This window comes from Pseudonaja textilis, chromosome 2, assembly GCF_049901715.1.
Source record: "Pseudonaja textilis isolate UNSWEBS1 chromosome 2, rPseTex1.2, whole genome shotgun sequence".
Classification (NCBI taxonomy): Eukaryota; Metazoa; Chordata; class Lepidosauria; order Squamata; family Elapidae; genus Pseudonaja; species Pseudonaja textilis.
In genome coordinates this window covers 257,295,616-257,323,195 of record NC_141991.1, presented here as the reverse complement: position 1 = coordinate 257,323,195, position 27,580 = coordinate 257,295,616, and the positions used below count along the sequence as shown (strand labels likewise).

The 27,580-nt window shown below is 49.0% G+C and overlaps 1 protein-coding gene across 1 annotated transcript; it reads left to right on the top strand.

Moving 5' to 3' along the window:
* The first annotated feature begins 1,208 nt into the window (after positions 1 to 1,208).
* On the top strand, positions 1,209 to 27,001 carry CA9 (carbonic anhydrase 9). The gene is made up of 19 exons (XM_087923236.1): positions 1,209 to 1,298; positions 1,953 to 2,177; positions 2,260 to 2,418; positions 3,244 to 3,289; positions 6,140 to 6,178; positions 6,923 to 7,093; positions 17,712 to 17,860; positions 18,428 to 18,520; positions 18,845 to 18,911; positions 19,391 to 19,548; positions 19,633 to 19,765; positions 20,790 to 20,887; positions 21,420 to 21,477; positions 23,757 to 23,912; positions 24,002 to 24,208; positions 24,924 to 24,992; positions 25,694 to 25,729; positions 26,079 to 26,172; positions 26,346 to 27,001. Exons 1-19 carry the CDS (start codon positions 1,209 to 1,211, stop codon positions 26,413 to 26,415), a joined length of 2,118 nt encoding a protein of 705 aa, XP_087779362.1. The 3' UTR covers positions 26,416 to 27,001.
* Positions 27,002 to 27,580: the final 579 nt, after the last annotated feature.

The window sequence follows — 27,580 nt, the reverse complement described above, 5'->3', positions numbered from 1 at the left end:
GCTGGGGCGGCCCTTGGGGGCTGCAGCGAGCAAGGCTTCTTGCCGAGAAATTGTTCCCAACCCCTGAAGTGGGGAGGGGCTTTCTTGGCTGACAGACAGAGTCTATCGGCCCTCCCTGCTCCCCTTTGGCTGCCTGGTCTGTTGAACCCTGAGCCGCTGCTCGAAGGGACGGCCAATTTGCGCCCTGCCCGGTCTGCGTTCCAGCATAGAAAGAGACTCGCCCCAAAAGGCGTCAGGGTGGGAGCATAACTCTTGCCCTCCCCGGGAGTCATGCCGCCCTCCTCCCCGAAGGGTGGGGGGAGGCTGGCGCCGGGGCTGCTTGGCGGAGCCGGCAGCCGGCAGGGCGAAGTTATTCCAGGCTTCACCAACAGCAGCGGTCGTGGGAAGGCGCGACACGGCCACGCTGAACAGACCGGCCAGTCCCAAGCCTAGCGCGGTCTAAGCGCCAGGCTCGACGAGAACCGAGCGGCAGCCCCTCTAGCTCGGGAAACTGCGGGCCGGACAGCTGCGTGCAAGAAGAAAGTCGCTCGTCTCTCAGTGCCTTTCAGCTCCTTGCTGACAGGATCTTGCGAGAGTGGGGCAAGGGCCGGTGATCGAAGCCACGCCTCCGCGGGGAAAGGTTGCCCGCTTGGAGGTGCGGCGGGGGGTGAGTGGGTGTCCAGGGACTGGTCCTGTAACTTAGGAGAGGCGCGCAAAAGGCACGGCGCGGGGCTTTTCTATAGTCTCGCCCGCCCAACCTTGATACTATCCAGGAGTGGTTCGGTTATTCGGACAATGCACAATTAATCTTTTATTTTTCATTCGTTCATTATTTATATACCGCCCATCTCGCTGTTTGGGGCGGCACTCATCGGAGGTTTTAAAGCTCTCAGATAAGTTCCTGGTATCAGAAGAATTAATTTATGTCGCGGCCGTGGATTTAAATTTTGTCCCGACCATAACGGGGACTACATTTTATAAATTATGTTGAATCGACAATATCGTAGACGGCAGCCTGGAGGGTTGCTCTTTCTTCTTCTGGAGGCGTGGGGGTGGGAGTTAAAATTATAAAATTATAAACTGCCACGAAACGGTTGTACCCCGGCTGCAGTGACCCAGTGGAGCATCCAGTCAAGGGTGGGTGAAAGGGCTGCTGGTGCTGGTGCTGCATCTGGGACCCAATCCGGCCTCAAGAGTAGCGCTGCCATTTACAAAGAGGTTCACCCAGGATGTTGGCGTGGACTCTTAAGGAAGGAGAATGCGAACTGCCTGGTGTGTCCGTGACGCGGGAAGAAGGCGCTGGGAATTGCTCACTTCCGGTAGATTTTGGGCCAAGCTCGTTTCTGAGCTTGAGTATTCCTACTAAGATCAACGCAACCGGGATCAGGGTCGATCTGAGGACTGCGAGCCTTGGCTGTCTTGTTGAAGGTCCCAGGTCCACCCTGCAGTTAGCTCCTCGAATCCCAGAAAGCAACAGGCGTCCCGCCGCGGCGAAAGGAAGTTCTTTGCCCCGAGACTAACAGCTTCAAAGTCCCGCACAAGTTCCTTCTTGCCTTCAAAGGCTTGGCTGCTCCAATGCCTCGCCCCTTCCTCCAGGGTCGGTGGGTGGCGGAGAGCGCTCTGGGGGGCTGGGAGGGCGGGAGCTGGGTTCCTCTCAAGGCTCTCTGCCCCAGAAGCAGGTTCCAGCGCCCGCATCTAAGGGACTGGGCAGTCTTGGTGCAGCTTCGAGACACCTTTCAGCCCTCCAGCAATGCCGCTCCAGGCATATAATAAGGCCGGTTCTGCCTAGAGAAAATGGCGGGACTCAGAGAAAAGCCTCCGGGCGCGGGAGGCTTGCACGGTCCCACTGCCCCGTGCCTAGGCTGATCACCCAAGAAGTCCCGCCACGTTTGGGATTAGGTTGCTGAACTGGAGAGCATCCTTCTCGGGTGTCTCCCAAATTGGATCGGGTAACTTTGCTTCTCTTTCGAAAGCCCCCAGCCGCGATAATTGCCCGGCCCAAATCGGGCTCTGGAGGAGGACACCGGCACCTGCTCAAGTCCACGAGGACGCGTAGTGCAGGAAAAGGGAACGGGGAGAACCAGCCTGCCGATGTGAGGACGGACACAACCCTGCTCCGGTGGGGCGGAGGAGGATCTCTGTGGCCACAAATACTCCGCAAAGTGTGGCTGGAAGACCCGCTGCAGCCACAAGCGAGAGTGAGCGGAGATGCGTGAGGCCTCGGCCAGGGCCGAAAGGGGGCATCTTCTTCCCGCGGAGCTCTAGCACTTCCCTCCGCAGGCTAAGACGGGGCGGCGCGGCACAACTCCCCGCTATAAAAGGCGGCAAGCGCGTCCCTTCGATCTCCGGGAGACGCTCCACTGCGACGGATTCCCGGCGTGGCTGGCTGAAGACTCGACCTCGAGCGCAAACGAAGATGCGTCCCGCGAAGAGGCTGAGGTTCCGGTTCTCCTCGCCGCCGCCGCCGCCGCCGCTGCTGCTGCTGCTGCTGCTGCTGCTCTGGGCCGCCCCGCGACCTTGCGCAGCGGGCGACGAGGAGGAGGAGGAGGAGGAGGACGCAGGTGGGTGAGAGGCTGCGGTGGCGACGGTAGAATCCCCCTCCGGGGCTTCGTTTTGGGCCATCAGCTCCACCTGTTGTTTCAACGGCAGCCGCCGGCAGGACTGCTCCGATTTGGGGCAAGGTCTTTCCCGCAACACCCCTCCGTCAGTCCGCTCAGTGGGGATGCGATAGGGGAGACCGACCCGCTCCGTCCGAAGAAGCCCTAGAAAATTCCTCCGGCTGGAAATAAGGGTTGTCGCGGAGTAGTACCAATGGCAAACGGGAGTGGGCAACTTCCTGGGCACCAGAATGCCCTTGGCTGCCCACCTTTCCCGGCGGTTCTGGAGCAAAGTTTAACGTTTTAAGTGGGCCGCGCACACCAACGCAAACGGCGATAGCCGTGAGGGCTCCAAAGGCTCTTGGCACAGAAGAGCCCCTCGCTAAAATATCCTTACTGATGGGTGGTCGCCTGCCTCTTGCTTGGAGCGAAGGGTTGCCCAGGAGCACTGGCTTTGGTGCCCCCCGGAGCTCTCAGGATTTTCAGCTGCTACGAATACCAACGGCCTGTTTTCTCGTGCGTGTGTTTTCTCTGAAACAGAAAGCTTTTCTATTTGGCTTGTACCTCTGAGGAGTTCAGCCCCTGAGGTGCAGAATGCAGGTGGCCATTTGGCCATTTGGTTTGTGCAGCTTTTCTTCCCGTTAGGAGCTTCCCTCTCCATTTCCAGGTCTATATCCAAGTCTTGGAGCAGATACCACCCCTTTCCCTGCTGGGTAACAAAAACGAGGGTCTTTTATCTAGCAACCTCCGCCAATGAGTTGAGTATGTTGCCGAGTATGTCCTTGGCTGGGAGGCAGGCCCTCCACTCAGCTATTCAACTTAGAGGACTTCCTCTGAGACAAATTAAGTAGGGAATCGAAGTACAGGACAGTTGCATACATCCCGTAGATGTTCAAAAGTAACTCTTGTTGTATTATGGAGGTTCTTTGAGTTAAGTTTGGGACTGCAGATGTTCCTACTGGGTAACGTCCTTAGTGCAGGAGTTTTGAAAGCAATACTATTAAGTTCCAGTCAAACAGGTGTAGAATTGCAGCCTAAAGACTTAATTGCAGAGTAAAATGTTCTCCCCACCATGGCTAATTGGTGGGGCTGGTTCTGAAGGGCTCGCTGCCATTCAGTGAACCAGCCCTCTTGAGAAGCCTCAGCATTTCCTTCCGATTTCATCTCTATGCTGATCAGGGGGATGGTGGAGCTGCGCTTGGATTGGCCTCTGTGGAAAAAGAAGCTGCTTGGTGGGGTTTCAGTGGCGATGCCTAGTTAGGGTGGCCCCAAAGAAGCTGGGAGAGCTCTTTCCTTGGGAGACAACACTAGAAGTCTTCCAGGTGAGGCGCCCTTTTTAAAAGGGTCCCTGTGTCCGCCCAGGATTGAGCCGCTTTTCTCTTGGGCGGTTGGACAACCGTGGCAGCTCCATGTTGTGCCAGGTCTCCTCTCTTGACCATCCCAGAAATCATGGAAGATCACCCCTCCCCCCTCAGGATGCCGGGCTTCTGGGTGTCTCACGTACTCTCCGTGGCTGTGTTAAGACACGTGGCCTTCCACTGAGCTCTTGTCCACTCAGGAGCTCCTAAGTAGATCCCTTCCCCCACTTTCTTGTACAGTTCAGTCACAGAACAGGCCACGGAGTCCCAGTGGAGCTCTGTTAAGACCAAGTTGGGGGGAAGGACATTGCGGGAGAAAGAAAAATCCCGGTGGGTGGGTCCTGAAGTGGAGCCCCTCCAAATTTTGGCCACCTCATGTCAACATGGGGGGGGGGGCTGCCCCCAGGTGGAAAAGGAGAGGTTGACTGTCCGCAGGACTCTGAGTCTGTCACTAAAGAGGCTAAAGGAGCAAGGGGTGGCTGCAGCTCTCTGTTGCCTCCCCCCTCCCCCCTGAGCACAGGAAGAACCTTGCAAGAAATTGCTCTCTTCCCCGCTCCCCCACCCCTGCTTAGAGCACCACTGCCAGAAGAGGACTGTCTCCATCCCGAGTTCCTTGTGTAGAAGGTCCCACAAAACAGCTCCTCAAGGTAGCTCTGATTTCTGAGCTCAAGGGGGAAGAAGCTGCCTCTCTTCCCTGGTGAGCCTCCCATTCCCCCAACCAACCTCAATCCTTTGCGGCCCCTGCCCTATGGAAGGCCCCCTGACAGACTCCCACCCTTTCCACACTGAAGACCGGGCTCCTTCCCTAAGCATTGGGATGGGGAGAGGGGAGACTCTGGGAAGGGGGGCTATGGTGCCAGTTCTTCTCTTTTATTGGGGTTTTTTGGGAGTAGGTGGGGGGGTGTTTTATTCCTGTTTGTAAGACACCCAGAGTTTGGTTTAGATTTGCAAATGTTATAAATAAATAAATAAATCCTGGGGTGCCTCCCAGATGTCCCATGGGAGGAGGGGGAGATCTCAAGGGCTGCCCACCTGCCTCCCTAATCTTCTTGGCTGGCAGCTCTTCTCTTCCAGGGGCAGCCAGGAGATGTTCTGCAGGGGGGGCGGGGGGTTGCACAGCTGCTCACAGATCAGCCTAGCCTTCCAGCTGAGTCTCAGTGCACAAGGGTCCTGCCTGATTCGTGGCATTTTTAGGACACCCAAGGATGGTGCCTCCACGGAATAACTCACCAAGGCTATTTTTGCCAGCAAAAGTTTCAAGGTGGAGCTGGCAGAAAGGCTGCCCAGCTATTGGTGACTGTCTGTCTGAAAGCCTTCTAAGTCCCATAGCGGACAATCCTGCCTTCTTCGAGAGAAAACAAAAGTCATGGTCCAAAAAAAAAAGGGGGGGTCCTTTTCCATGGAATTGGTATTTTATTTATTTCTTTACATAAGATTAAACTGCAGGATCAGGTCAAGATTCCTCCGAGTCTGGCTCTCTCTCTCCCAGGGGCACTGGGGGCTTTGCAAGCAGATGTCTGGAGACGCAGCCCCTTCCTGCCACCTGCTGTCGGGCAACTAGGGCTGGAGGGAGGTTGCCCCCACCTGGAGGTGGCACTGAGTCTTCCAAGCCCCTTGTCCATAGATTTCTTTAGCCCCCTCCCCTCTTTAAAGTCATCAAAATGTGTGGCCATCTCTACATCTTACGGCAATGGCTTGCCAGCTTTATTATGCAGAGAATGGGGATGTATAGTTGCCATAACCACAGCCATTTGCAGAAATCGGCTTGGATGGGGCAGCAGCATAAAACATTTGCCTCTGGCAGCCAGTGCCTAGGTGGGAGCAGCCCCGAGTCTTTTGAGAGGCAAAGATCTGTCCAAAGCAGAAGGCAGTTTAGACTGGCGTTTCCTCCAATGCAATCTGATGACTTCTCTGGGGTCACCAGGGGAACCTGTGGGAGGCAGGTGCCCTATCTCTTCAGCCCACCATCCGACCTCTGGCTTGGGCTATCACTCAAGGTTTTGTGTGTGTGTGTGTGTGTGTGTGTGTGTGAGAGAGAGAGAGAGAGAGAGAGAGAGAGAGAGAGAATCAACCACGCTGTTCCCCATGTCAGAATTAAAATAGAGTGGGTGGGGGAAGGGCGAGGAGGACCTCCCCCTTTTGCTTTTGTGGGGAGGAAATGGTGGGAGCAGCAACTTGAGTCAGGTTCTCTTATTTGCTCCCCAGGTGTTCCGGGGCACAAAGACCATCACTGGAGCTACAAAGGTAAAGGCCTGATTTTGCTCCCCTGGGCCCCTGGCCAGGTGACTACTGGTTAATGATCAGCTAGCTCTGGTCACACCTGCCGCTGGTCTTCTCAGGCTCTGCTGAGTACCTGGGCCTCAAGTTGTAGCAGCAGGGAAGGCCCGTCCCTTGCCTGCCCTCCCCTCCCCCAGCCCTACCTTAGCCATTGCAGTTCATTATTATTCATGCCCACTGCCCGCATTCCTCCCTGCAGCAGAGGCAATAAGAGCTGTCCTTGCACTGCCCCCTGCCCCCCAAGGGCATCTGACTGCATTGCATGGGTAGCTTCCTCCTCCCTCCTGCCTGCCCAGCCCAGAGCTGTCGCCCACCTGCATTTACAGGCTGGAGGTGAGCCTCCTGGCTTCTACCCAGATCGACCCCAAGATCCGGCTGCTTTGCAGGCACCGTAGCCTGGAGGAACCAGCTACTTCCCAGATTCAGCCAGTTCACACAGCAATTGAGAGGTAGCTGGTCAGCGCTTTAAAGCCAGAGTCAGGAAGACGTGTGTGACGTCTCCAGCCCAGAAAAACCACCTGAAGTGCCCGTAGTGTCCTTCTGGCTCTATCCTGCATTTTCTGGAAGAGCAGCAGAAGTCAGGCTGACCAAGCTCCACTTTTCCTCCTTGTCCAAGCTTTCTCCTTTTTCCTAACCCCCCACCCAACATTCCCCGCCCTCTGAGGCAGGTAAATGGCTCTGCAGCCCCTGAAGCGTGTTCTTCTCTTTCAGACATGCCAGAGTGGGCATCCATGTTCCCCGACTGTGAGGGTCACCTGCAGTCTCCCATCAACATCAATACAGCTGCTGTCAGCTTCAGCGCCAAGCTGGAGCCCCTGCTACTGTCTGGCTACGATCTGCCTCCTGAAGAGACGCTTCCCCTGAAGAACAATGGCCACACCGGTGAGCATCACGGGGCTGCAGAGGATCAGCTGGGTGTAGCGTCCCTGGAAGCTCGAAGCAGGTGACCAGGCTGGTTTCTCCTTCAGAGTTCTTCCTGCTTCCTCGGACAAGGGCCACCTCTTGGCCTTCCTTCTCTCAGGACTGGGCTTCTTGTGGCCCAGGGAAAACAGATTGTGCCTGGTGCCAGGATTCGGCGTGGCTTTTTTAAAAATTAAATAATTTTTAATTTTTTTTTTTAATTTTTACTACATAAAGACAGAGCAACAGTTTCAATGTCTTAATAATAATGATGATGATGTTCATTAGTGGTGATCATGTAATAACAGTATTTTCTCAACATATTAATAGTTAATTATTAAATCATCATCATAATAAATATATCATAATAAACCCTCATGGTAAAATTAATTATTCTCTTATAATTTTAAATATTCTAACTTCTGTTTCTGTTATTTAATCATTGATAAAATGAATCCCATGTTTCAAAATATTCTGTATCTTCCTTTTCTTTAATTTCAAGTGTTAATCTACCCATTTCTGCACATTCTAGGTTTTTTTTAAAAAATGATCTTCTCTTCTGTAGGGATCTCCGCATCTTTCCAATGTTGTGCAAATACAATTCTGGCCGCTGCTAACACATGTAATATTAGATACCTAGTCCCTTTGTTATGTTTTTCTGGTATGATACCCAACAGAAATTTTTCTGGTTTTAAATCTATAGGTTCCTTTATCATTTTTTCTATCCAAGTGTGTATTTTTGTCCAGTATTTTGCTTTTAGGCACGTCCACCTAATGTGGTAGTATGAGCCCAGAGCTTGATTGTACTTCCAACGTTTAACTGACATATCTTTAAACATCTTGGCTAATCTTGCTGGTGGGAAGTGCCATCTGTAAAACATCTTGTATCAATTTTCTTTGTATGCAGTAGACATTGTTAATTTATAATTTCGATCCCACAACTTTTGCCATTTATCCAATTCTATAGAATAACCAAAGTTTTTAGCCCACACTATCATTTTTCCTTTACTTGCTCTTCTTCCATTCTAATACTCAATGGGTAGGTATAAATTTTTTAAATTAATTTTTCATCAGTTCCTGTTAGACTCTGGTCAAATTCTGTTGATTCTTTATAAAAAAATTAGCATATTTTTCATATCTTGATTGTATTTGTACCTGCAGCCAGGGGTGAAATTCAACCACCTTGCCCCTGGCTCAGGAGAGATGGTAGGGACGATTTGAATCGGTAAAAAAATCACGCCTGGTTGCTATTACTATTATACCAAGCCACGCCCACAGCCACGCCCACAGAGCCGGTAGGGGAAAATGTTGAATTTCACCTCTGCCTGCAGCCCCCATGCTAAATCTATCCCTTGACTATTCAGTTTACTTTTCAATTCCCCTTTCTCATTCAAAATATATTTATATGTTATGATTTTTTGCATATCAACCACATTTAGATGTATGAATGCCTCCATTGTAGAGAGCCAGACTGGTATTTTCAAATAGTGTTTTTCCTTAATTTTTATCCTTACTGAAAACAGAACATTTCTAATGTAATGTCTTTGGAAATAATTGTGCATTTTATTTTTCCCATACCATAGAAAGGGGTGACACCCCAATTGCAAGTTATGACCCTCCAAAGTTAATAATTGTCTATGTCTCAGGGTTATCCATTCTTTTTGCCACATAACTGCAGATGCTGGGTAATATAACTCCCAATCTGGCAGCCCAAAGCCTCTATTATTAGAGTCTTGTAACAGTTTCAGACTTATTCTTGCTTTTTTACTTCGCCAAATAAATTTTGATACTAATCTATTTAATTCCTCTAAGTATTTCTTTTCCAGCTTTATTGGAATTGTTTGGAATGGGTATAGTAATCTTGGTAGAGTATTCATTTTAATGGTAGCTTCCTATTAGTGATAGCTGCAAGTTTTCCCATTTTTCCAAGTCAAGTTTAATTTGCTGTATCCATTTAGCATAATTATCTTCTATTATAGTTGCACATCTCGCTGATAGATGAATACCCAGGTATGTTACTTTTACTTGGCTTGGCTTTTGAGTCTACTCTGCCCTTGCCCTTGCCCCATGGAGGGTCCCTGACAATGACGCCCAAACTCCAGGGTCAAATTTCTCCCAGATCACCTACGGGATCCTTCCAAATTAGAGGAATTAGAAAGAGATTTGTGAGGTTGTTGCATGCAAGCAAACAGGTGAACTTGCTTGGTAGGCTGGTCCACTTAAGGAGAGGACTGTGGGGAGCATGGTGCTCTCTGAGCTTGGATGTTTTCTTGCAGATGTTTTTACTACCAAACCAGGTAACATCATCAGTGCTCAAATAGTGTTACCTAGTTTGACTTCTGGTTTGCAAGGCTTCCACGGTGGCAGGAATCCGCAATCATGCATGGTTTCTGCTGCGCTCGCCGCTGGAGTGCCCCCGATCCAGCCGGATTTGGGGGCTAATAGTTACCCCGTAGGGGTAACTGAAGACAGGGGAGATCCGGCAGGGGTCTGGGGGAATCGCAACCCCCCTCCTCAGCTGGCTTAACTCCCTTTTCCAAAAGTGGTGGAGCGGCGGTCAGCAATGGCCGCCACAAAGAAGCTTTCATCCGGATAAGAATGTGCAGGAGGAAGCTTGAGAAGTGAAAGTTTCTGGCTGATCGGGATAATAAGTAACATTTAAATACCCTGGAATTTAAACTTCATTAAAGATACATTGTTCCCAGAGAAGATCGGAAAAGGCAGAAGATGAAAGTTAAAAGGGAAAGTTTGTTTTTTCTCACTGTCCTTCCTTACGGTGATAGCAGATGAAATCGGAAAAACCCGTTTTGGCATCAGCAGGTAATTAAATTTGAAAATTAAAGCCAAGGGGACATTAAAGATTTCTGAACATTGGAAAAAAAAAACTTATTTTGCTATGTGGGAAGGGAGAGGAAAAGAATTAATATTAAGATTTTGCTGGAGGAGGCTGCTTGAAACTTATAAGACTAGAGTTAAATTGTAACAAGACTTCTAAAAGATATATTTTGGAACTTTGCAACTCAACTGTAACCCCAAGAAGAGAAAGTATAAAAAGAAGAAAGTGCTAAATGAAACAGACTGTGTGTATTTGGATTGCTTGGTGACTTTGGGACCTTTGGGAACTATTATTTGAAAGACTAAAAACATTTGGGTTGTTTAAAAATTTTTTCACAATGGCATTACTTGTTGATGAACTGAAAATGGAATTTAAAAAGCTAAAAGAAGAGGAACAAGAAGGGAAGGGCTCTTTTGGATCTGTTTTTCATTTCTTAGAAACGGCAATTTCTACCTATCAGAAACTAAAGAACTACAAGAAGATTGGGATGAAGAAGAAGCCATCTTTAATGAACAAGCAACTCTAGCTGGGGAAGAAAAGGGAAAGAGAGGAAAGAAAATAGAGAATTTAAGACTTTAAAAAACAACCAAAAAAGGGAAAAATAAGGTGAAAATCGATACAATGTCAGAAAGCAACAGAAAAGAGGAATACAGAAGAGGGTGGAGATTAAGAGGGTGGAGATCAAGAGACAAGGGAGTAAAAAGGCTAGATTGGAGGAGAAAGGAAGGAAAAAAGGGAAGAGAAGTTACAAAGGTTTGAAACAAGATGTAAAGAAACAGGATTTATTCAGAGATAATGGGTAAAAATATAATTAAAAAAGAGATTCTGCAAAAGTACATAAGATTGTATTGTTGTATTTGTATTTGAAATAATGTTAGAAAACTGGAACATTATATGATTATAAAATGGGATAAAATATTAAAAGGAATGTGTAAAATGCTTAAGATTTAACGATAGAGTTTAATTTGCTATGGATTATTGTTCTATTTATATTATAAACTTATTATCTTCCTATTTTAAAATATAGTACATAGCTTTAGAATGTACTAAGCAGAATCAGAATGAAAATTATATATTATTTTAAGTGTTAAATTTAGGGGAAAGATATAAAGGCGTCATACTTCAATCAGTGATTACAGGAGAAATTTTGTGTTAATGAGAAAAGATAATAGATAATTGAAATAGAACAGACAAAAGATACAAGCATAATGATTTAAACTGAGATGAAATAAATAAAATAGAATTAAGAGAGTGAAAAGAGGGGAGAAGCTATATAAAAAATGTAGAATGGTAAAATATGAAATGGTATATAAAGTGAGCATGAATTTGATTTATGTCTGTATACAAAGATGTAACCCGGGACTAAGCCGCTTTCCAAAAAGAAGTTTTATGTTTTCATGTTTTGTGTTTTGTTTGTGTATGTTTGTTTATTGAAAATTAATAAAAAAATTATTTTTAAAAAATAGTTACCTAGTTTGGTAATGTCTGCAAGAAAACATCCAAGCTCTGAGTGCAACAAGGAACCTGAGCTACAAATACTCTCTTCTATCATTAAGATGGGGCTCTCAAGCAGAAAGACAGTGGGACTTATCCAGAAGTGGCTGCAGTCAGGCAGGGTCACTTACATCGCAGGGAACAGGGTGGGGCTCTGACTGCACAGCTATCACTGCCATCCTTTAAAAATAATAATAATTATAAGCACCAGCTCCAAGCACCCCTGGTCACTCTTCCAGTTTGTTTGTTTGTTTACATTTATTTTTATTTGTAAAATGTATTAGTCACCCATCTTTCTGTTTGATGGTCTCTTCTTCCGATTCCCACAGCTGCCCATAACTAAGTGGTGTTTAGTTGGCTCTGAAATAAAGCCAGAAGAGTCTGCTTTGGCAACTGCTAATTAATTTCACAGTTAAACAAATATGAACATTCTGTTAAAGAAAGAAAAAGGAAAATGCTCCATCCATAATATGTGGGAGCAATAACAGAATACCAGAGTTGGAAGGGACCATGGAGGTCACCTAGTCCAACCCCCTGCTCAAGCAGGAGATCCTATACCTTTTCAGAAAGATGGCTGTACAGTCTCTTCTTAAAAGCCTCCAGTGTTGGAACACCTGTTCTCCTTTGATTCTCACTGTCAGGAAATTCTTCCTTAGTTCTACGTTGGTTCTCTCCTTGATTAATTTCCATCCATTGCTTCTTGTCTGGCCTTCAGGCCCTTTGGAGAATAGGTTGACACACACACCTGTTGTGACTCCGGGATTTGGAATCTGCTCCGTTGGCAGATGTGAGTTCGAATGAAGAGGACTTGGCAGTGAAATTTGAACCTGCATTGCTGAGTGACTTGGATGGAAGCCAGGATGAGGAATTGGATTTAACTAGGAGAGACGAACCTGATTTAGTAGAGATATCAGGACCTTCGATCTCCTCTAATTCTTCCCCTCTGGCTGAGCAGCAGCAGGGAATAGCTAACCAGGAAAACATGCGAGAGTTTTCCAGTGAAGAAGAGAACTTTGAGAGATCCTGGCTTGATGTGAGAAATAGACAGAGATTGAGACGTCAATCTCAATTGGGAAGGAGGCGTCGAGCCAGTGACTAATTAGGAGATTAACACGCCCCATAGAGGATAAAAGGAAACGGCTTGGCTGGTGAAATTTGCCAGAAGCAAAGTGATTAATGGGAGTGAAAAAACGAAGAGAACTCTTTGAGACTGAGAATTATTGCCACGTCAGGATTGCCGGACAGAGTTTGGATTTACTGCTGAGGACTGGAAATACCTCAGCAGTTTTCTTGTGGGGGTTTGTTTTTTGGTTTGTGATATTTCTGGAACTGCTGTATTTCATTTCATTTCATTTCATTTTGCTCACCTGTAATTAAAGGGGAGACATAACACACACCCCTCCTCACCTTCTCTGTGACAGCCCCTCAACTACTGGAACACTGCTATCACACCACAGTCCTTCTCCTTCTTAGGCTAGACATACCCAGTTCCCCAAATCTAGTTCATCATGTGGTTTAGTCCCCAGACCTTGAATCATCTTTGTTGTTCTTCTCTGTACTCTTTCTAGAATCTCAATATCTTTTTCATATCATGGTGACCAAACGATATCCTAAGTGTGGTCTTACCAATCTTGCCCCCTATCTTAGAAAGACCCCAGAATGGTGTAGTCCAGCCCCCTCAATTCAAAGCCTCCCTTATCTTGGCTTGACTGCATCCACACAAGAGAGATCATTTTAAGGATTTCATTAACAAAACTGCTGTTCGATAAGCCTTCAGAATTGGCTACTGATCAGAACGTTAACTTGGGGGCATCCACACACATACAAAAGAGATGGAGCTTACAGTTTGCCACCAAAAAGCAACAAGCTCCTTCCCACAATTTATTACGGAAGTTCCCCAATCAAAAAAATGAGTTTGACACGACAAATCATTCCAGTTTTTGAAAGCTCCATGTTGAATTCTGTTACCCACCTCATCATTATTGGGGTTTTCAAAGATCAACCTCTTTACTTCCTGCTTGGCAAATGTCTTCTCAAGGATTAGGTGTGACTGATGGGTCTGTAGCTTGCTGGATCTTCCTTTCTTTCCCCACTTTTGGAAGATTTGGATACTTCTTGTCCAACCACTCAGGACCTCAAAATTACTCAAAGATAATCCATAAGAGTTTCACCAAGGTGGTCAATACTTTTCTGCAGTAAGCTAGGACACAGTATATCTGACGCTGGATATTTTAAAATCTTCAGTGTAAATAGATACTCTCTGACACCAGGTTTTAGTTCTCCCCTCTCATCTTGCTCTTCACCACTTCCTGACATTCTCACTGATGAAGATTTACCCAAAATAGGACTAGAGAAACTCTGGTTCATTTTCATCTATCAGCATTTATTAAGATAGTATATTGATTCCTCCCTTTCCTTTTATTTTGAACGTATCTGATGAGGTTGTGTTTGTTTCTCTTGGCAGCCATTGCCAACTATAGCAGGTATCTGCTGGAACTCATTTCTATTTTCAAAACTTCACATAAAGCTTTTTGTGCATCCACACTGACTTCTTCCATTTCTTTCTTCTTTTTAATTATTTGCATTACGTTTTTAGAATCTTCTTTCTAGGAACTTCTGTCCTTGAGTTTCTTTTTCATTAGCTTCTCCTGCCATGACATCTCATTTCCCATTGCTCTGAGTTTTGGCTACATGCAGCAATCATTCAGTTGCTTTTGGTGCTTATGATCCAGCAGGCGGTATTTTATAGAACGAACATGATGGAAATGTCGCTTCCTCTCCTTCCTGGGGGCATCCCAGATTCATGGCTATCTAGAACCATCCCTGCGAGTGATGAAGCATCCACAACTCTAGGAGGCAGGCTGTTCTGCTGTTTTGTAGCTCTCACGTGCAAGAACTTCCTCCATATTTCCAGTTTGAATCCCCCTCTTCACTGGTTCTTGTCCTACTCTTGCTGACTATAGAGACTAAATCCACACCCTCTCTCCAATTTGGATGGCCGCGCTCCTGGCTCTCCTCAGCCTCCCCTCCTGCACACACCAAGTTCCTCTGACCGGTCTTTGAAGAATTTAGCCTCCAAGCCTCGCACCATCCTTGCTGCTCTCCCTGGGCCCTTGGGATTTTGTGGCAGCAGACCCAGTCTTCTTGGTGCAGACCGAGCGGAGCAGGTCAGAGCCAAACTGTCAGTGATCGCAGCCCTAACTTTCTGTAAATGCAACCCAAGATGCATTAACTCTTTTGTCAGCTGCAGCAGATTTGTGATTCATGGTCTACCAGGATGCCCAGATCCTTCCCATACATACCACTCATGCCAAACCAGGTATCTCCTATGATGCACTTGGGCCCCTGGTTGTTTTGATAAAATCAGAACCCAATGTTTCTCCCCACTCAACTATATTTGGTCAGATAGGACCCAATATTTAATTTTATTGAGATCCTTTTAAATAGTGTGCCTGTTTTCTGAGCGGTTAGCTCTTTCTTTCTCCCAGCTTGGTGTCATCTGCAAATTTGCTGAGGATTCTTTCTATTTCTTTGTTTAAGTAATTTATGGCAATGTTGAAGAACACACTGGGATGGCCCTGGGATGGAACCCTGAAGCACCCTACTGCAAACACTTGGGTGTGGATCCATGAAGGACCACATGATGGATACTGTTGTTCAGCACCAAATTCATTTGATGGTGGGGCCATCCAAGCCACATTTCCCCTCTTTATCAAGAAAGAGCCTATAGGCGTCCTTTTCAAACTCCTTAAAGGATCGTCTGTCAAAAACTGCTTCCCTGACAGCATTGTTTTTTGCCCACAGTGATTTGTTTCTCACCACTCCGTCTTCTGGTGGCCTCTTTTTTTAAATTTTTTTTTTATTGGTATTTAAAAACAAACATAAACAAAACAAAACAAAAAAACATCAAGCTATCTTCCATAGGTGTACATACAGTGTGCCGGTTGGTTTACAAATTGTTTTGTGCTTCCATTTCATAGTCTTCAATTACAATTACATTACATATAATCTCATATTGTCAATCAAAAATTACTTTAGTATCATTACTAATCAATCATTTGACTATACTTTTATTCATTCATGTTTTACAAGATAACCATAATTTACTTAGATCTTATAACAGTTCATATTACCATCCCAAATCTATCCTAAAATCATTTTGTAGATATAATAAGAAAGAAGTACATCTTTGTATATTTATTATTTTCTAAAAGTCTACATAATTCATTACTGTACTTTATTGTCTAACCATTGATAGAAAAGATCCCAAATTTTATAAAATTGTTTATCCTCTTGTTCTCTAATTTCAAATGTCAATCTACTCATTTCAGCACATTCCAATATTTTCTTAATGATTTCCTCCTGTGATGGTATTTTCTCATTTTTCCAGTTTTTAGCAAATACAATCCTAGCCGCTGTTAATACATTTACAATCAGGTATTTCAAGACTTTACTATATATTTCGGGTAAAATTCCCAATAAAAACATCTCTGGTTTCAAATCTGTATATTTTTTTGTCATTTTTTCCAACCAGATGTGGATTTTACTCCAGTATTTTTTAGCATCCGCACAAGTCCACCACATATGGTAATATGAGCCAGGTGTCTGATGACATTTCCAACATTTTTCGGATTTATTCTTGAATAGCATCTTGCTATTCTTGTCGGGGGAAATGCCACCTGTAAAACATCTTATACAAATTTTCTTTATATGCCGTTGACATTGTCATTTTATAATTCTGAGACCACCATTTTTGCCATTTCTCTAAATCAATCCCATATCCCAAATTCTTCCCCCAAGCAATCATAGTTTCTTTAACTTGTTCTTCTTCTAGTTTAATTTCTAACTAAATATCCATACAATTTTTTAATCACCTTTTCATCAGTACCTGTCAAAATCTTATCTAAGTCAGTCAGTTTATCATAGAAACCTTCTGTTTTAGAATCTTTATCATACCTTGAATGTATTTGCGCATATGAAAACCAGTTCATCTTTATACCTTGTTCCTCTAATTTTGCATAGACTTAAGTTCACCCTTTTCATTCAATATTTCACCATATTTAACTGTTTGTTCCTTTTTGTATATTATAGGATACGAAAACGCTTCAATAGTCGATAACCAGACTGGAATTTTCAAATAACATTGTCTTTTAATCTTCTCCCAGTTTAACCACAGAGACTCCCGTAAATAATCTCTTCTAAAATACCCCCGTGTTTTAGTTCCTTTAGTTCCTTTCCTCTGGTGGCCTCTTTTTAAATTGCTTGTCATTCTTCTAAGCATGGAGAAGGATCCCTTCCTATTGGTGTTCCTGCTGCTTCCATCTCCTCCATTCATGCATTTACTTCCGTTACGGTTTCTCAGAGACGGGAGTACCTGACCCCACTTCTTCTATTCAAGGACGGAGTTTGCCCTGCAAGGTCACAACAGCATACTGTGCCTTGTCCTTGGAAGTGGGAATCAAGGTCTGGCAGGCCAGGGAGCCCAATGGGAAGGGGTTTCCTGCTGCCTATTGCCTGAAACCCAAGAGAACATGTTCTGTTTTCTTCCCATACTTGATTGGCTGATTTTATGCCATCAAGTTAATGTTGATTCTTAGTGACCACACAGATTTTCTTCAGGACAATCTGTGTCCAATCTGGTTCTCAGATCTTCCAGTGGTGCCCCCACTTTAACTTTCTTTCTCCTCACTAGCCCTAGGAATCCTCGAGTAGCCCAGGCTACTCGAGGTTTGCACTAACAAGGCACCTGTGAGCAGTTGGATCCACTTTTCCACAAGTGGATCTCCTTTTTCTTCTTCTTCTTCCCCAGAACAGAATCCCCTCCTTCTGCTCTAGGCGGGGCCATCCCTTGGTAGCTGAGATCTCTGCTGGCAGCGTTTGCTTCACCGCAACACAAGTACAAATCTCAAGATCGCTTTGAGGATCTGAGTTCAGGGTGTGCCAGGCTCCCCACCTTCCTTTCAAAAGCCTCTCCAGTAACTTCCTCTGATGCTGCGCAAGTCAAGCCTGGGGTTCCCAGGAGGGGCTGCAGGTGGATAGAGGGCCCCCTGCCCCCCAGCGCTTCTACACCGTGTGTCTTGAGAAAAGGGGGGGCTGAGCTGAATGATGGCATGGACGGGTGGGGAAGTCTAAGGGGAAAACCTGCTTGTTCTGCCCCGCAGCCAGGCGAACAAGGTCCTAGCAAGCCAGAGGTGCTGGGAAGCGCTGGAGCAGGAGGGTTCCCTTGGCCTGCTCCGCTCTCTCTTGACAGCCATCCTCTCCCTTCCCCAGTTCTTCTAGGTCTGCCCAAGAAAATGACACTCGGTGGGGGCGGATTCCCCCAGCCGTACCAAGCAGCCCAGCTGCACCTGCACTGGGGATCGGGGCACACCCGACCAGGCTCCGAACACACAGTGGATGGGCACCGTTACGCGGGTGAGGTAAATCCCAGTCTCTTGTCTGCGGTTCCTGCCAAATAGCTGAAGCCGCCTTGCTGGGCTGCTGTTCCCTTTCCTAGGTCTGGGGAGATGAAGCACTTGGCTGGCCTTGAAGCCAAACCCAGGTATGCAGCTGCTGCTGAGTCAGACAGGGACTTTTCAAAATGTCATCAAATTGTTTGAACAAGGAACAAATGTAAAATGTAGTAAAACTGTTTGAATGGGGAGTACAGGCCTTTTCCCTCTTCTAGGACCCCAAGGGGTTGCAGTGAGGTCTTTGGCATTTTCTCTGGCCAAGAAGGGCACAGCTCTGTGGTCAAAAGTTATTTTCCAGGAGCTTGAAACTCCAGTGTTTCCTCCCTCTACCTCACAGGGAGTGGGATGTACCTTGGCGGAGCATTATTCCCCCCAGGGTTCTGTTGCAGTTGTGTAACACGGGTGCTTCGGGTTATCCTGACGGCCCCATGAAGTACGATTTCCTTTGTGGTGAATCAGCTGCAGAAACACCCTGGGGACCAACAGGGGAGCCTCTTGAGTGCGCTCAGTGCTGTTCTCTGTGTTTGCCTCCAGATCCATGTGGTCCATTACAGCTCCCGTTTTGAGAGTTTCCAGGAGGCTGCGAGTGAGCCAGGAGGGTTGGCTGTGCTGGCTGCATTTCTGCAGGTGATGGTGTGTGTGTGTGTGTGTGTGTGTGTGTGTGTGTGTGTGTGTGTGTCAGAAATGAGGGGTGGGCCAGGCAAGCGCAGGGCTGCAGGAGTGACCCTTGGAAGACTGGCAGCATTTCCACCAGCTGCCCTTCAGAGAGGATCCAAGAAATGCCTATTGTTTTAGAAGATCTTAGTTGTTCTTTTAATGGACAACGGATGGCGCATTTGTACATAAATCAGGGGCCACTGGGTCTCCCTCTGGAGAAGCCAGGCCCTGGGTCACATGAGGCAGAGTGCCTACCTACATACCTCTCACTGCTGTTTTTGTCCCCCCTTTCAGGTAGGGATGGAAACAAACGAACCGTACCAGCACATCCTCAAACATCTGAGCGATATCAAGGAGGAAGGTAAAAAGGGGGCAGTTTCCCCTCCTTTCTCTGCTTTGGGGCCCGCAGAAGATCCCCTGGCAGGAGATCTTGGGGTACTGGAGCCAGGCAGAAGAAAGGCCGCGGTCACCGGCAGCAGGCGATGCTACCACTTCCATGGGTGCCTTGCCAGGAAAGTGAGAACCTGCAGGCTTCTCTGCCCCGGCCCTCAGTCGCTGCCCTGGCTACCTTTAAACGCTTCTTCCCTCCGAGTCAGAAGAGCAGGGCTGATGGGGCAAGGACCTAACGTCACCAGAAGTGGGCACACGGGCATAGTCTTGACCAACCCACCACTGCAGCTCCTTGTGTGAGCGCCAACGATGTCTCTGATCAGCACAGGCCATTCATCCGAATGAGATGCTCTTAGGGTGATCTTTGGGGCGCCCTTCTCCATGACTCACCTCTGTGTGTTTCTCTGCATCCTCCCGGCATGATCCTCACAGAGGTTTCTCGTTTCTTAGGAGAGGACACTGCAGTTGCTGGCTTTGATGTAGCCAAGCTGCTTCCTTATGACCTTGGCCGCTATTTCCGCTACAATGGCTCGCTGACCACCCCACCTTGTTATCAGACGGTGAACTGGACAGTCTTTAATCAGACCGTTCGTCTCTCCCAGGAACAGGTTTGTGCTCCGTGGTCCTCCCCTCTTCCCTCTTTCAATCCTCTGCCCCCTCTGGGTAACCATGGCTGGCTCTTCTCACTGCAGATCTCGGTGCTGGAGGAGACCCTTCAAGGAGACGAGGAGGAGCCCCTCCAGAATAACTTCCGTCTGCTGCAGGGCCTTTATGGCCGGACCGTCCTTTCCAGTTTTCACAGCCTTGAGAAGGTTCAGCCAACAGGTAAGTGAGCCAAACACCACCTGTTTTCAGAAGGGAAAAGAATTTCCTGTCAAGCAGCCTTGCCTGCAAGATTTCTTGAATCCTACATTTATAAGGGTATCTTTGGAGATTTTGTAGCCCAGTTCTAGTCTGCTCCACAATTGTCCACCGTCATCCTAATGGCCCGCTTGGGGCCTGACCCAAGCCTGCCCGCCTGGGCACTGGAGACGGAACAGCCCGCTTTCCTCTGTGGGGGGCCCCTGGGCCCCCTCCTCAGCTTGACCTCCGTCTCTGGAAGTTCCGTCAGAATCCATCCTCAGGACTCTCCATCTTTTTGTACTTAAAAGTTAACTTTCAAAGTTTGGAGATGAATCTCCCATTTTTGCTGGGCCCTTATCTGAATATCTCCTCTCTTTCATGACCTTGTGGCCAGAGAATGCGACTCCTTCATTTTTTAAAATCAAGGCAGGGCCAACCGTCAGCACAAGCCCTTGGGTAATGGGATCAGTTCTGTCTTCTCCACATGACAAGCTGGGAGCCCTCAGGATCCCACAAGCAGCGTGCAGAGCAGCAGAAACCCCAGGCAGGCAGGCAGGCAGGCAGGCAGGCAGGCAGGCAGAGGGGGCCATGGCTCCCAAGCTAGTGGGGGCCTTCAAGCCCACTCAACTCTCTCCAAAGCTGGCTAAGCAAAGAGCAGGGGATCCAGCTCCAGGCCTATGTCCAACCCTGGGAGAAGCAGAGGTCAGACTTGTCTGGTGGGGGTGGGGTGGGGGTGGGGAATGCCCCCCCTCCTTTTATTAATGGGCACCTTCCTTTTTTGGGAAGAGAGCCGCTTTCATTGTATGCTAAAATCCCAGGAGGCAGAGCATTTCTACACCGTGGGAGGTAGGATTCCCCCCAAAACGCAATCGAAGGACAGATTCTGCCTGTAGTATGTGATCTGGCAGAGAACCAAACCGAAAAGGGGTTTCTAATAACCAGCATGGAAAGCTGGCTGACCAGCTGCCACCAAGTAGGTATTTCCCCCCCTCCCCCCATTCCCCAGCTGTGGGCAAGGACATGTTTCGGCAACTGAAGCTTCCACCTTCTCTTCACGGGCAACCTCTGTGGAGTGAGATGCTGCCCCCCCACGAAACTATGCAGGTGGGTGGCGGGGCAGAGGATTTGCCAGCACCTCCTCTTCAGGCAGATACACAAAATCTGCTTAAGCTCCCTTGCAAAGTCCCCGCTGGGGAGTGAAAGGGAGGAGTGATTCATTGAGATGATTGAAACTCAGCCACCATCTTCTGGGAGCTGGAAAGTCACTCCTGGTTTGCGCTGCTGCTCCAGCCTTTCTGGCTAAGCTGGTTTTGTTAAAAATGAGTGATGGGGGGCTCAGACACGGGTGGGTGATGAAAGGGATTCTTGACTGAATTTACCATAATGAACCAAACTAAAAAGACAGTCTGGGAAGAAGCAAAGGATTGAGGCAACTTTCAAGATGAAGAAGGCATCTGCAAGAATTGGTATGAGAATTGCTATTGCCAAACTTTACGTTTAAGACAAAGTCCCGACTAGGACATCTAAATATCAGACACCCCTTGAAAGGTACATCGGGAAGTACACCCAGCTGCACCCCTTGTTTCTGGTTTGGGGAACTGCTCACCAAGAGCACCTCCCCCTTGCTGGCCCCTAGAACTGCTGCCAGGCGCCGGTCCAACCTGCCCATCGGTCCAGCGGATTGGAAGAACTTGGTATGTCTCTGCCTTTCTCTCACCTTCCGAGAGATCGCTCGGTAAGGAGAAAGAAGCAGGATGCCCTTTTCCCATCCCTGGGAGATGGAGGTCACTTGGGGCACCCGATGAAAGCATCTCCCAAGATGATCTTTCCATTTGTGCACTTTGCAATGCTTTGCTATTATCTTAGCTAAGTTTATATGCCACTCCAATCGTGTCTGAGCAGCTTCTAGGCCTTCAAAAGAATAATGGAATTAAAGCTTTGCGGTATAAGGATAATAATATAACAACGTAATAAATAAAATTCCACCTGCCAAAAGAACCACAATACTACTCTGTCAGAAGACCCTTAGGGGCCTCTCTCAGCCCTCAAAGTCTGCGGCTTCATGGCACTGAGGAAAGGCTGGCCGCTGAGAAGAGCCAACTCTGGGAGCCTTGCAGATGGCATTTCCCAGAGGAAGCTTCATCTTCCATATCTGAAAGGATGGGCGGAGACTAACACCCCCACCCCCCCAGATCTCCCACTCCCAGCTACGACAGATTTCAAGGCTGGCAGCAAGGACCACGAATTGCACGCACAAACGGGCCAGTCACAACCAGGGCGGCTTTCAGGGCAGAGGTATTGCATGAGCAAATCAATGGCTGTATTTTGGAGCAGCTGAGGCGCCTTCAAGGGCAGCTCCATGCAGATCACTCTTCTGTGACCCCAAAGAATGTAAGAGTGAGCACAGCTCTTGATCCAAGGAAAGGCTGCCCTGGGCACAGCTGCCACTTGCTTTCACCTCTGAATTACCACCCAGCTCCTCTTAGGGAACCAAGAGCGCCTGTCCAGAGCCAGAGATGGGATATTTCTGTTATCGGAAGCTTCCACACTGAAAGTCATTCCGTCTTTAGATGTAGTTGCTGAATGAGGCAAGACAATGAGGGTAATTTATTATGTCTGCCCACCTCCCAACTTTGAGTGGTTCACAAGGGAGGGAAATAAAGCGTGCAAAAAATAAACATTTGCCCGCTTGGCAAACAGTTCAGCACTGAGCAGGAGTAAGAAAGCAGGCTGTTCCTGGCTGGTTATAGGCGTACGGGTAACCCTTGACTTATGGCTATTTATTTAGTGACTGTTCAAAGCTAACAACAGTGCTGAAAAGAGATTTACAACTTTCTTCATACTTATGACCATTGCCATTTGTGACCTTCCCAGATGGCTTCCAACAACCAAGGTCAATTGGACAAGCTGGATTTGCTTAATGACTGTGATTTGCTTAACAACCACGGCAAAAGATGTAAAATGAAGTTAGAACCCATGGTGGGGGCAGGGTGGCTGAGAGGATCTGCTGTGCATGTGAGACAAACTGTAAAGTGTTGGTATGATTATGACCTTATGATTCTTGACTCTTGGCCAAGGTATCTTTTATGTATACTGAGAGCATTTGCACCAAGACAAATTCCTTGTGTGTCCACACTTGGCCAATAAAGAATTTTATATTCTAAACAAAAAACAAAAAAAGGAGGAGAATGCAAGTTCAGGTATCGGAGGTAAAGGAGTTGTGTTTGGCAGGGAAAACTGAAATGTCCCGAAAGATTAGAAATTTGAGCCAGGGGGTGAACTATGGTAGTACAGTATATCTTGAGAGCATATTTAATGGGAATAGGAAAATGCCGGCACGGGAACTGATGGATTTTGTTTGTTTATTTAAAACATTTATATAGCTACCCATCTTATATAGCTACAAACTCCCAGTTAAAAATTAAAACAACTAAAAGCCATATTAAAACTATAAAACCCAAACAGACTAAAAACTCAGGGAGTTGACTAGAGTTGGTGGAAGTATAGGTGGCTGTACAAGTGCTTTCAATAAATAAAAAAGAAACAAATAAAATATAAACCTGGTACCAAATCAAGGTTCCAGTATGCAGTCACCTGATCTCCTCCCAGAGCTTAGGGGGGAAACCCAGGTCCTCAGAAGGGCAGGAGAACAGGGGGAAAGTGATCCATGGGGCATCGAAAAGGCATCCTCTCGGTTCCCATCAGATGGCAATATTTAAGAGAGGGACTGGAAGCATGCCCAGCCACAGGTGGTCCTGTGCCATAGAGGGCTTTCAAGGTGAGGGCCAGCACTTGGAATTGTACCCGAAGGAAACTGGGAGCCAGGGCAGCAACCCATCACCCCGCGCGATGCCACATTCTGGGCCCAAAGAGAGTGCATTACAGGAATCCAAGGCAGGAGGTGACCAAGATATGAGTAACCGTGAACAAGGTTCCCGGCCTCTCCTTGGATCACCCCCGCCTCCGATTCAAGGTTCGCCGGCCACGGGCTGCTGCCTTTGCCCTGCCTCTGCCGCAGCCCTGGAAAGCACACAAGCCGCTCCCTCCTCCCCGCACCTTATCAGCGATGCCGGCAGTCAAAGGCGGCACCCGGCCCAGGCCAGAGCTCCTTTGGCCAAGCGGAAGAAGCGTTTGCCCGGCTCCTCCCCAGGGCGATAAAGGCCAAGCTGCATCCCAGGCCCGCCCGGGCAGCAGAGGACCGCTGACCCTCCTTGGCAGGCGGAGTTGGCCGGCGGGAGAAGCCGGAGCCGCGGTCTTTCTCTCTCTCTCTCTCTCGAGGAGACCCGCCCAGAAGAACTGGGAGGAGCGTGGCGGGGACCCGTAGCGTGTCTGGCAATGGGCGTGTGCAGCTGACCTTCCTTCGATTGTGTCTTGCAGGTGGCGGGCCTTTGGAGGAGGGAGGGGGCCAGGCAGAACCTGAATCAGGTACTGTTCCGGAATCCCTGGCTCTCCTCGGCCGGGCTTGTGGGGGCGGGGGCTGCTGTTTGCTTAGAGTTCAGATATTCCTCCCCTTCTGTTCCCTAAGGTGAAACTTGGTTTTTTACATTTAACCCGATCCTTCAATTGACCTGGTGATTCATTTCATGCAGGCTACTGATACTGCTTGCCCGACAAGGTTGTGCCAGGCAAAGCCCCCAACCCAGCTAATTAAGCCCAAGGGGGTTAGCCGGTCTTGCTGGGGGCTCCTTCGCTCTCTACCCACACAGGTCAACCTCCTGGAGAGGGCGGGAAGAAACGCCTCCCCTCAGTCTGGGCTAGTAGTGGCAGGAACAGCGCTTCCCCACCCGTCCCCACAGCGAACCCTTCGCTTATCTTCCCTCCGCCCACCCAAGAGAAAGCTCCTGCCCCCTGGTGGCCACCGGAAGGACCCAAGAGCATTGAGCAGCTGGGATGGGCGGCTGCCATTTGCCCCAAATGTTTCAAACCTGTTGTGAGGATGCAGCTGCCGGCCTTCATTGCAGCTGCTTAGGAAGGTGCCTTTCAGCTGCAACGCAGAATGCGAGGAGGAGGAAGCCCCCCTCAATCCTGATAGGCAGCTACACATGGGGGCTTCTGCCAGGGTTGGGGGGCGCAGGTGAGGATCAGAGCATGAGAAAAGCTGACTCAGAGAGAGGTTTGAGTCCCTGCTGTCTCCCTCCAGGCGGAGGTCCCTCCTCTCCTCTGCCAGAGGGCGTCCCAAGAGATGGCCATGACCCGGCTTCTGGAAAAGGTACTCCCCTGGCCACACCAGGCTGGGTTAGGGTCAGCTGACTGCCTCCTCCTTGGCTTCAATGACCACCTCAGAAGCGGGTGGGTGGGTGGGTGTTGGGGAGCCAAAGTCTTGCCAAATGGCTTCTGGACACATTCTGGATGGTTTGTGGCCACTCTGGGTTGAGCCCTTCCGCCAGAGGTGGTCTCCCTTCCCCCACGAGCGCTGGGCTGCCTCCCTCCCGCTACTTGCTCTGGGTGCCTGTTCCAGATCAGAAGCCCTCCCTGGGCACAGGGAAGGGCGGGGGGGGGTCCCAGAAGGAGCCGGCAGTGCTCACCTTCAGCTGGGCTTGGAGCCAAGCGGGGTGGAGGCTGGGGAGTCACACTTCCTCCTGGGGGAGAACACGGCAAATGTCTTAACTGGCAGGAAGCAGAACTGAAGCCGCTGCATCTTCTGGCGGTAGGAATCAGGCTGGCCCAGGGGGTTTACTTCTTGCGCACCACCCAGACCCAGCCACCTTTAATACCCTTTGCCCAGCTCACGTGGCCCAAGCGCGCTCTCTAGCAAGCAACCATAGCAATTTATTATGTGCGTTTGCTGCCCAACTCTCAGCGGGGGAGGGGGGGCGCTCTGGGCACCTCCAACCCAAGAAAGGGAGCTGGCGGGGCTTTGAATTCACTTCTTCCCAACCTCGAGCTACTCTGGTGGTTCTTTGTTTCCAGATGCTGAGCAGCGGGTGGGCACCTCCCTTCACACAGGTAAGTGCCTGGGCACCTGCTCACAACTGGCCGTGCCAGCCCTCCCTTCCCACTGCAAGTGTGATGGTGACACCAACAGCAATTGGGGCAGCTCCTGTGCTCAGAAAAGGGCCAGGCCCTTCCGCAGGACTCCCAGAGGCGACTGAAGCCTGAACACAACTGGGGAGGGGCTAAGCAGCCACCTGGGGATGTAGGGGCCGGGAGCGGGGGAGGTTGCTGCGTGTGAATTCCCAACATTAATCCTACTGGCTGGGTCTGTGGAGCTGCAGTCTGAAAATGTTTCAAACACCAACTTGATACGCCCTGCCATCATCTCTCCTATGGGGGGCGGGGGGACCTTTTTCTGCAGGGGACATTCTGGCTATTCTCTTTGGATCCCTCTTTGCGGCTACGGCGCTTGCCTTTGTCTTCTACGTCCACAAGCACCGGAGGCAGGCAAGCAGGTGAGAGGAAGCCCCACAGTGGGAGGCAGCACGCAGACCTCTGCTTCCTGCTTGGCCCAGGTGCTCATCGGGTTTGGTGCCTGCCCATCTAGGATGCCAGGGACCCCAAGAACGGCCACGCGGGTGGGAGGGAGAGCGATCCCCATGCCACCTGTTCCTTTCTCTCTCCGCAGACACCGGGCACCAGCCACAAAGCCTGCTGCCCTCTACGCTCCGGCCTCCACTGATGAGCATGCGCTGTAGCTGGCAGCCCACCCTCTGCCCCTCGCCCTGGAAGCTCCTTCCTGCCCCAGCCTCTTCGAAGCCCCATGCGCCCCACCCCTCCCGTGCTAGCAGATGGGTGGGGTTCAGGACAGCGCGAGGAAGAGAAGCCTGAAGATTGGGGGTGGGGCGCTGCCTGGAGGAGAGGGGCTGCAGAGGTGCCCAGCCCAGCAAGAGTGGACTTGTGGGAAATCGTGGCTCCTCGCCCAAAATGCAGCAGCCACCATGCTCCCCAGACGCTTCTAGCCAGAAACCTGTGACTTACCTTCAGGCTCTCCAGCAGGAAACCACGGGCTGCTCTGTATGGCAAGACCCACCTGGCTGCCAGGAAGCCCTCTTGGCACAAGGCTTGCCCAGTGGCTGTGGGGAGGGCTGGGGCCACCGAAAGGCAGGGAGGAGACGCTCACGCCCTTCTCGTTGGGAAGCCTCATTGGCCGAAAGCCGGACGCATCTGATTAAACGCTTCTTCATGGCCTGCACAAACACAGCAGCCTTGCCCCTCGGCCGACTGGCTGTTCTCGCAAGCTCAACCTTCTTCACACAAAACCCAAATGAAACCGCAGATTCTAAAAAAAAAAAGGTTTATTTTGGGCTCCTTTTGCCAAGCCGCTCCAGGGCGGCCTTTAAATGAAGCAGAGGGCAGTGGCTGGCTCTGCCAAAGCGGTCCAGGAAATTGGGAGATGGGGAATCACCCCGTGAATACAGGGTTTTCTCCCCCTTCCCCTGCAACGATTTTACAGGGTTTCCCCAGGGGATTCCTCCACCTGCAGAAGCCGAGGCTACCCAAGGCCCCTTCCGGGTCAGCAGGCTGGCAGGCGGGTGGGGGGCAGGGTCTGAAGCAGCTGCAGGCAAAGGATGACCTGCCCCCTCCCCAAGCTCTGGGTAAGGGCCACCCCAGTAGGCCAACTGAAAAAAGCAGCAGCAAAAAAATACCCAGGAGAGACATGTACAGGGGGAGAAAAAAACACAATTAGAATGAAGCATGAACTACGAGCATCCACACCAAGAGGGCTGTTGGCATCTCCTGCCTGGCCACTCGGAGGGAAAGAAGGGTTTCAGCAGATGCCACGCGATTCTGCTGTGGAACTGACGGCCACAAGATGGCCTGGGAGTTATCAAAGGGGAGCGGCAGATCCTCAGAGGAAAA

Excerpts from the sequence above, each read along its gene's own strand:
- CA9 (XM_087923236.1), top strand. The coding sequence starts at position 1,209 with ATGTTGGCGTGGACTCTTAAGGAAGGAGAATGCGAACTGCCTGGTGTG. Across the intron at positions 2,178-2,259 it reads CGCTGCAGCCACAAGCGAGA|GCTAAGACGGGGCGGCGCGG; the intron begins GTGAGCGGAGAT and ends TTCCCTCCGCAG. Across the intron at positions 25,730-26,078 it reads GGGCACCTCCCTTCACACAG|GGGACATTCTGGCTATTCTC; the intron begins GTAAGTGCCTGG and ends CTTTTTCTGCAG.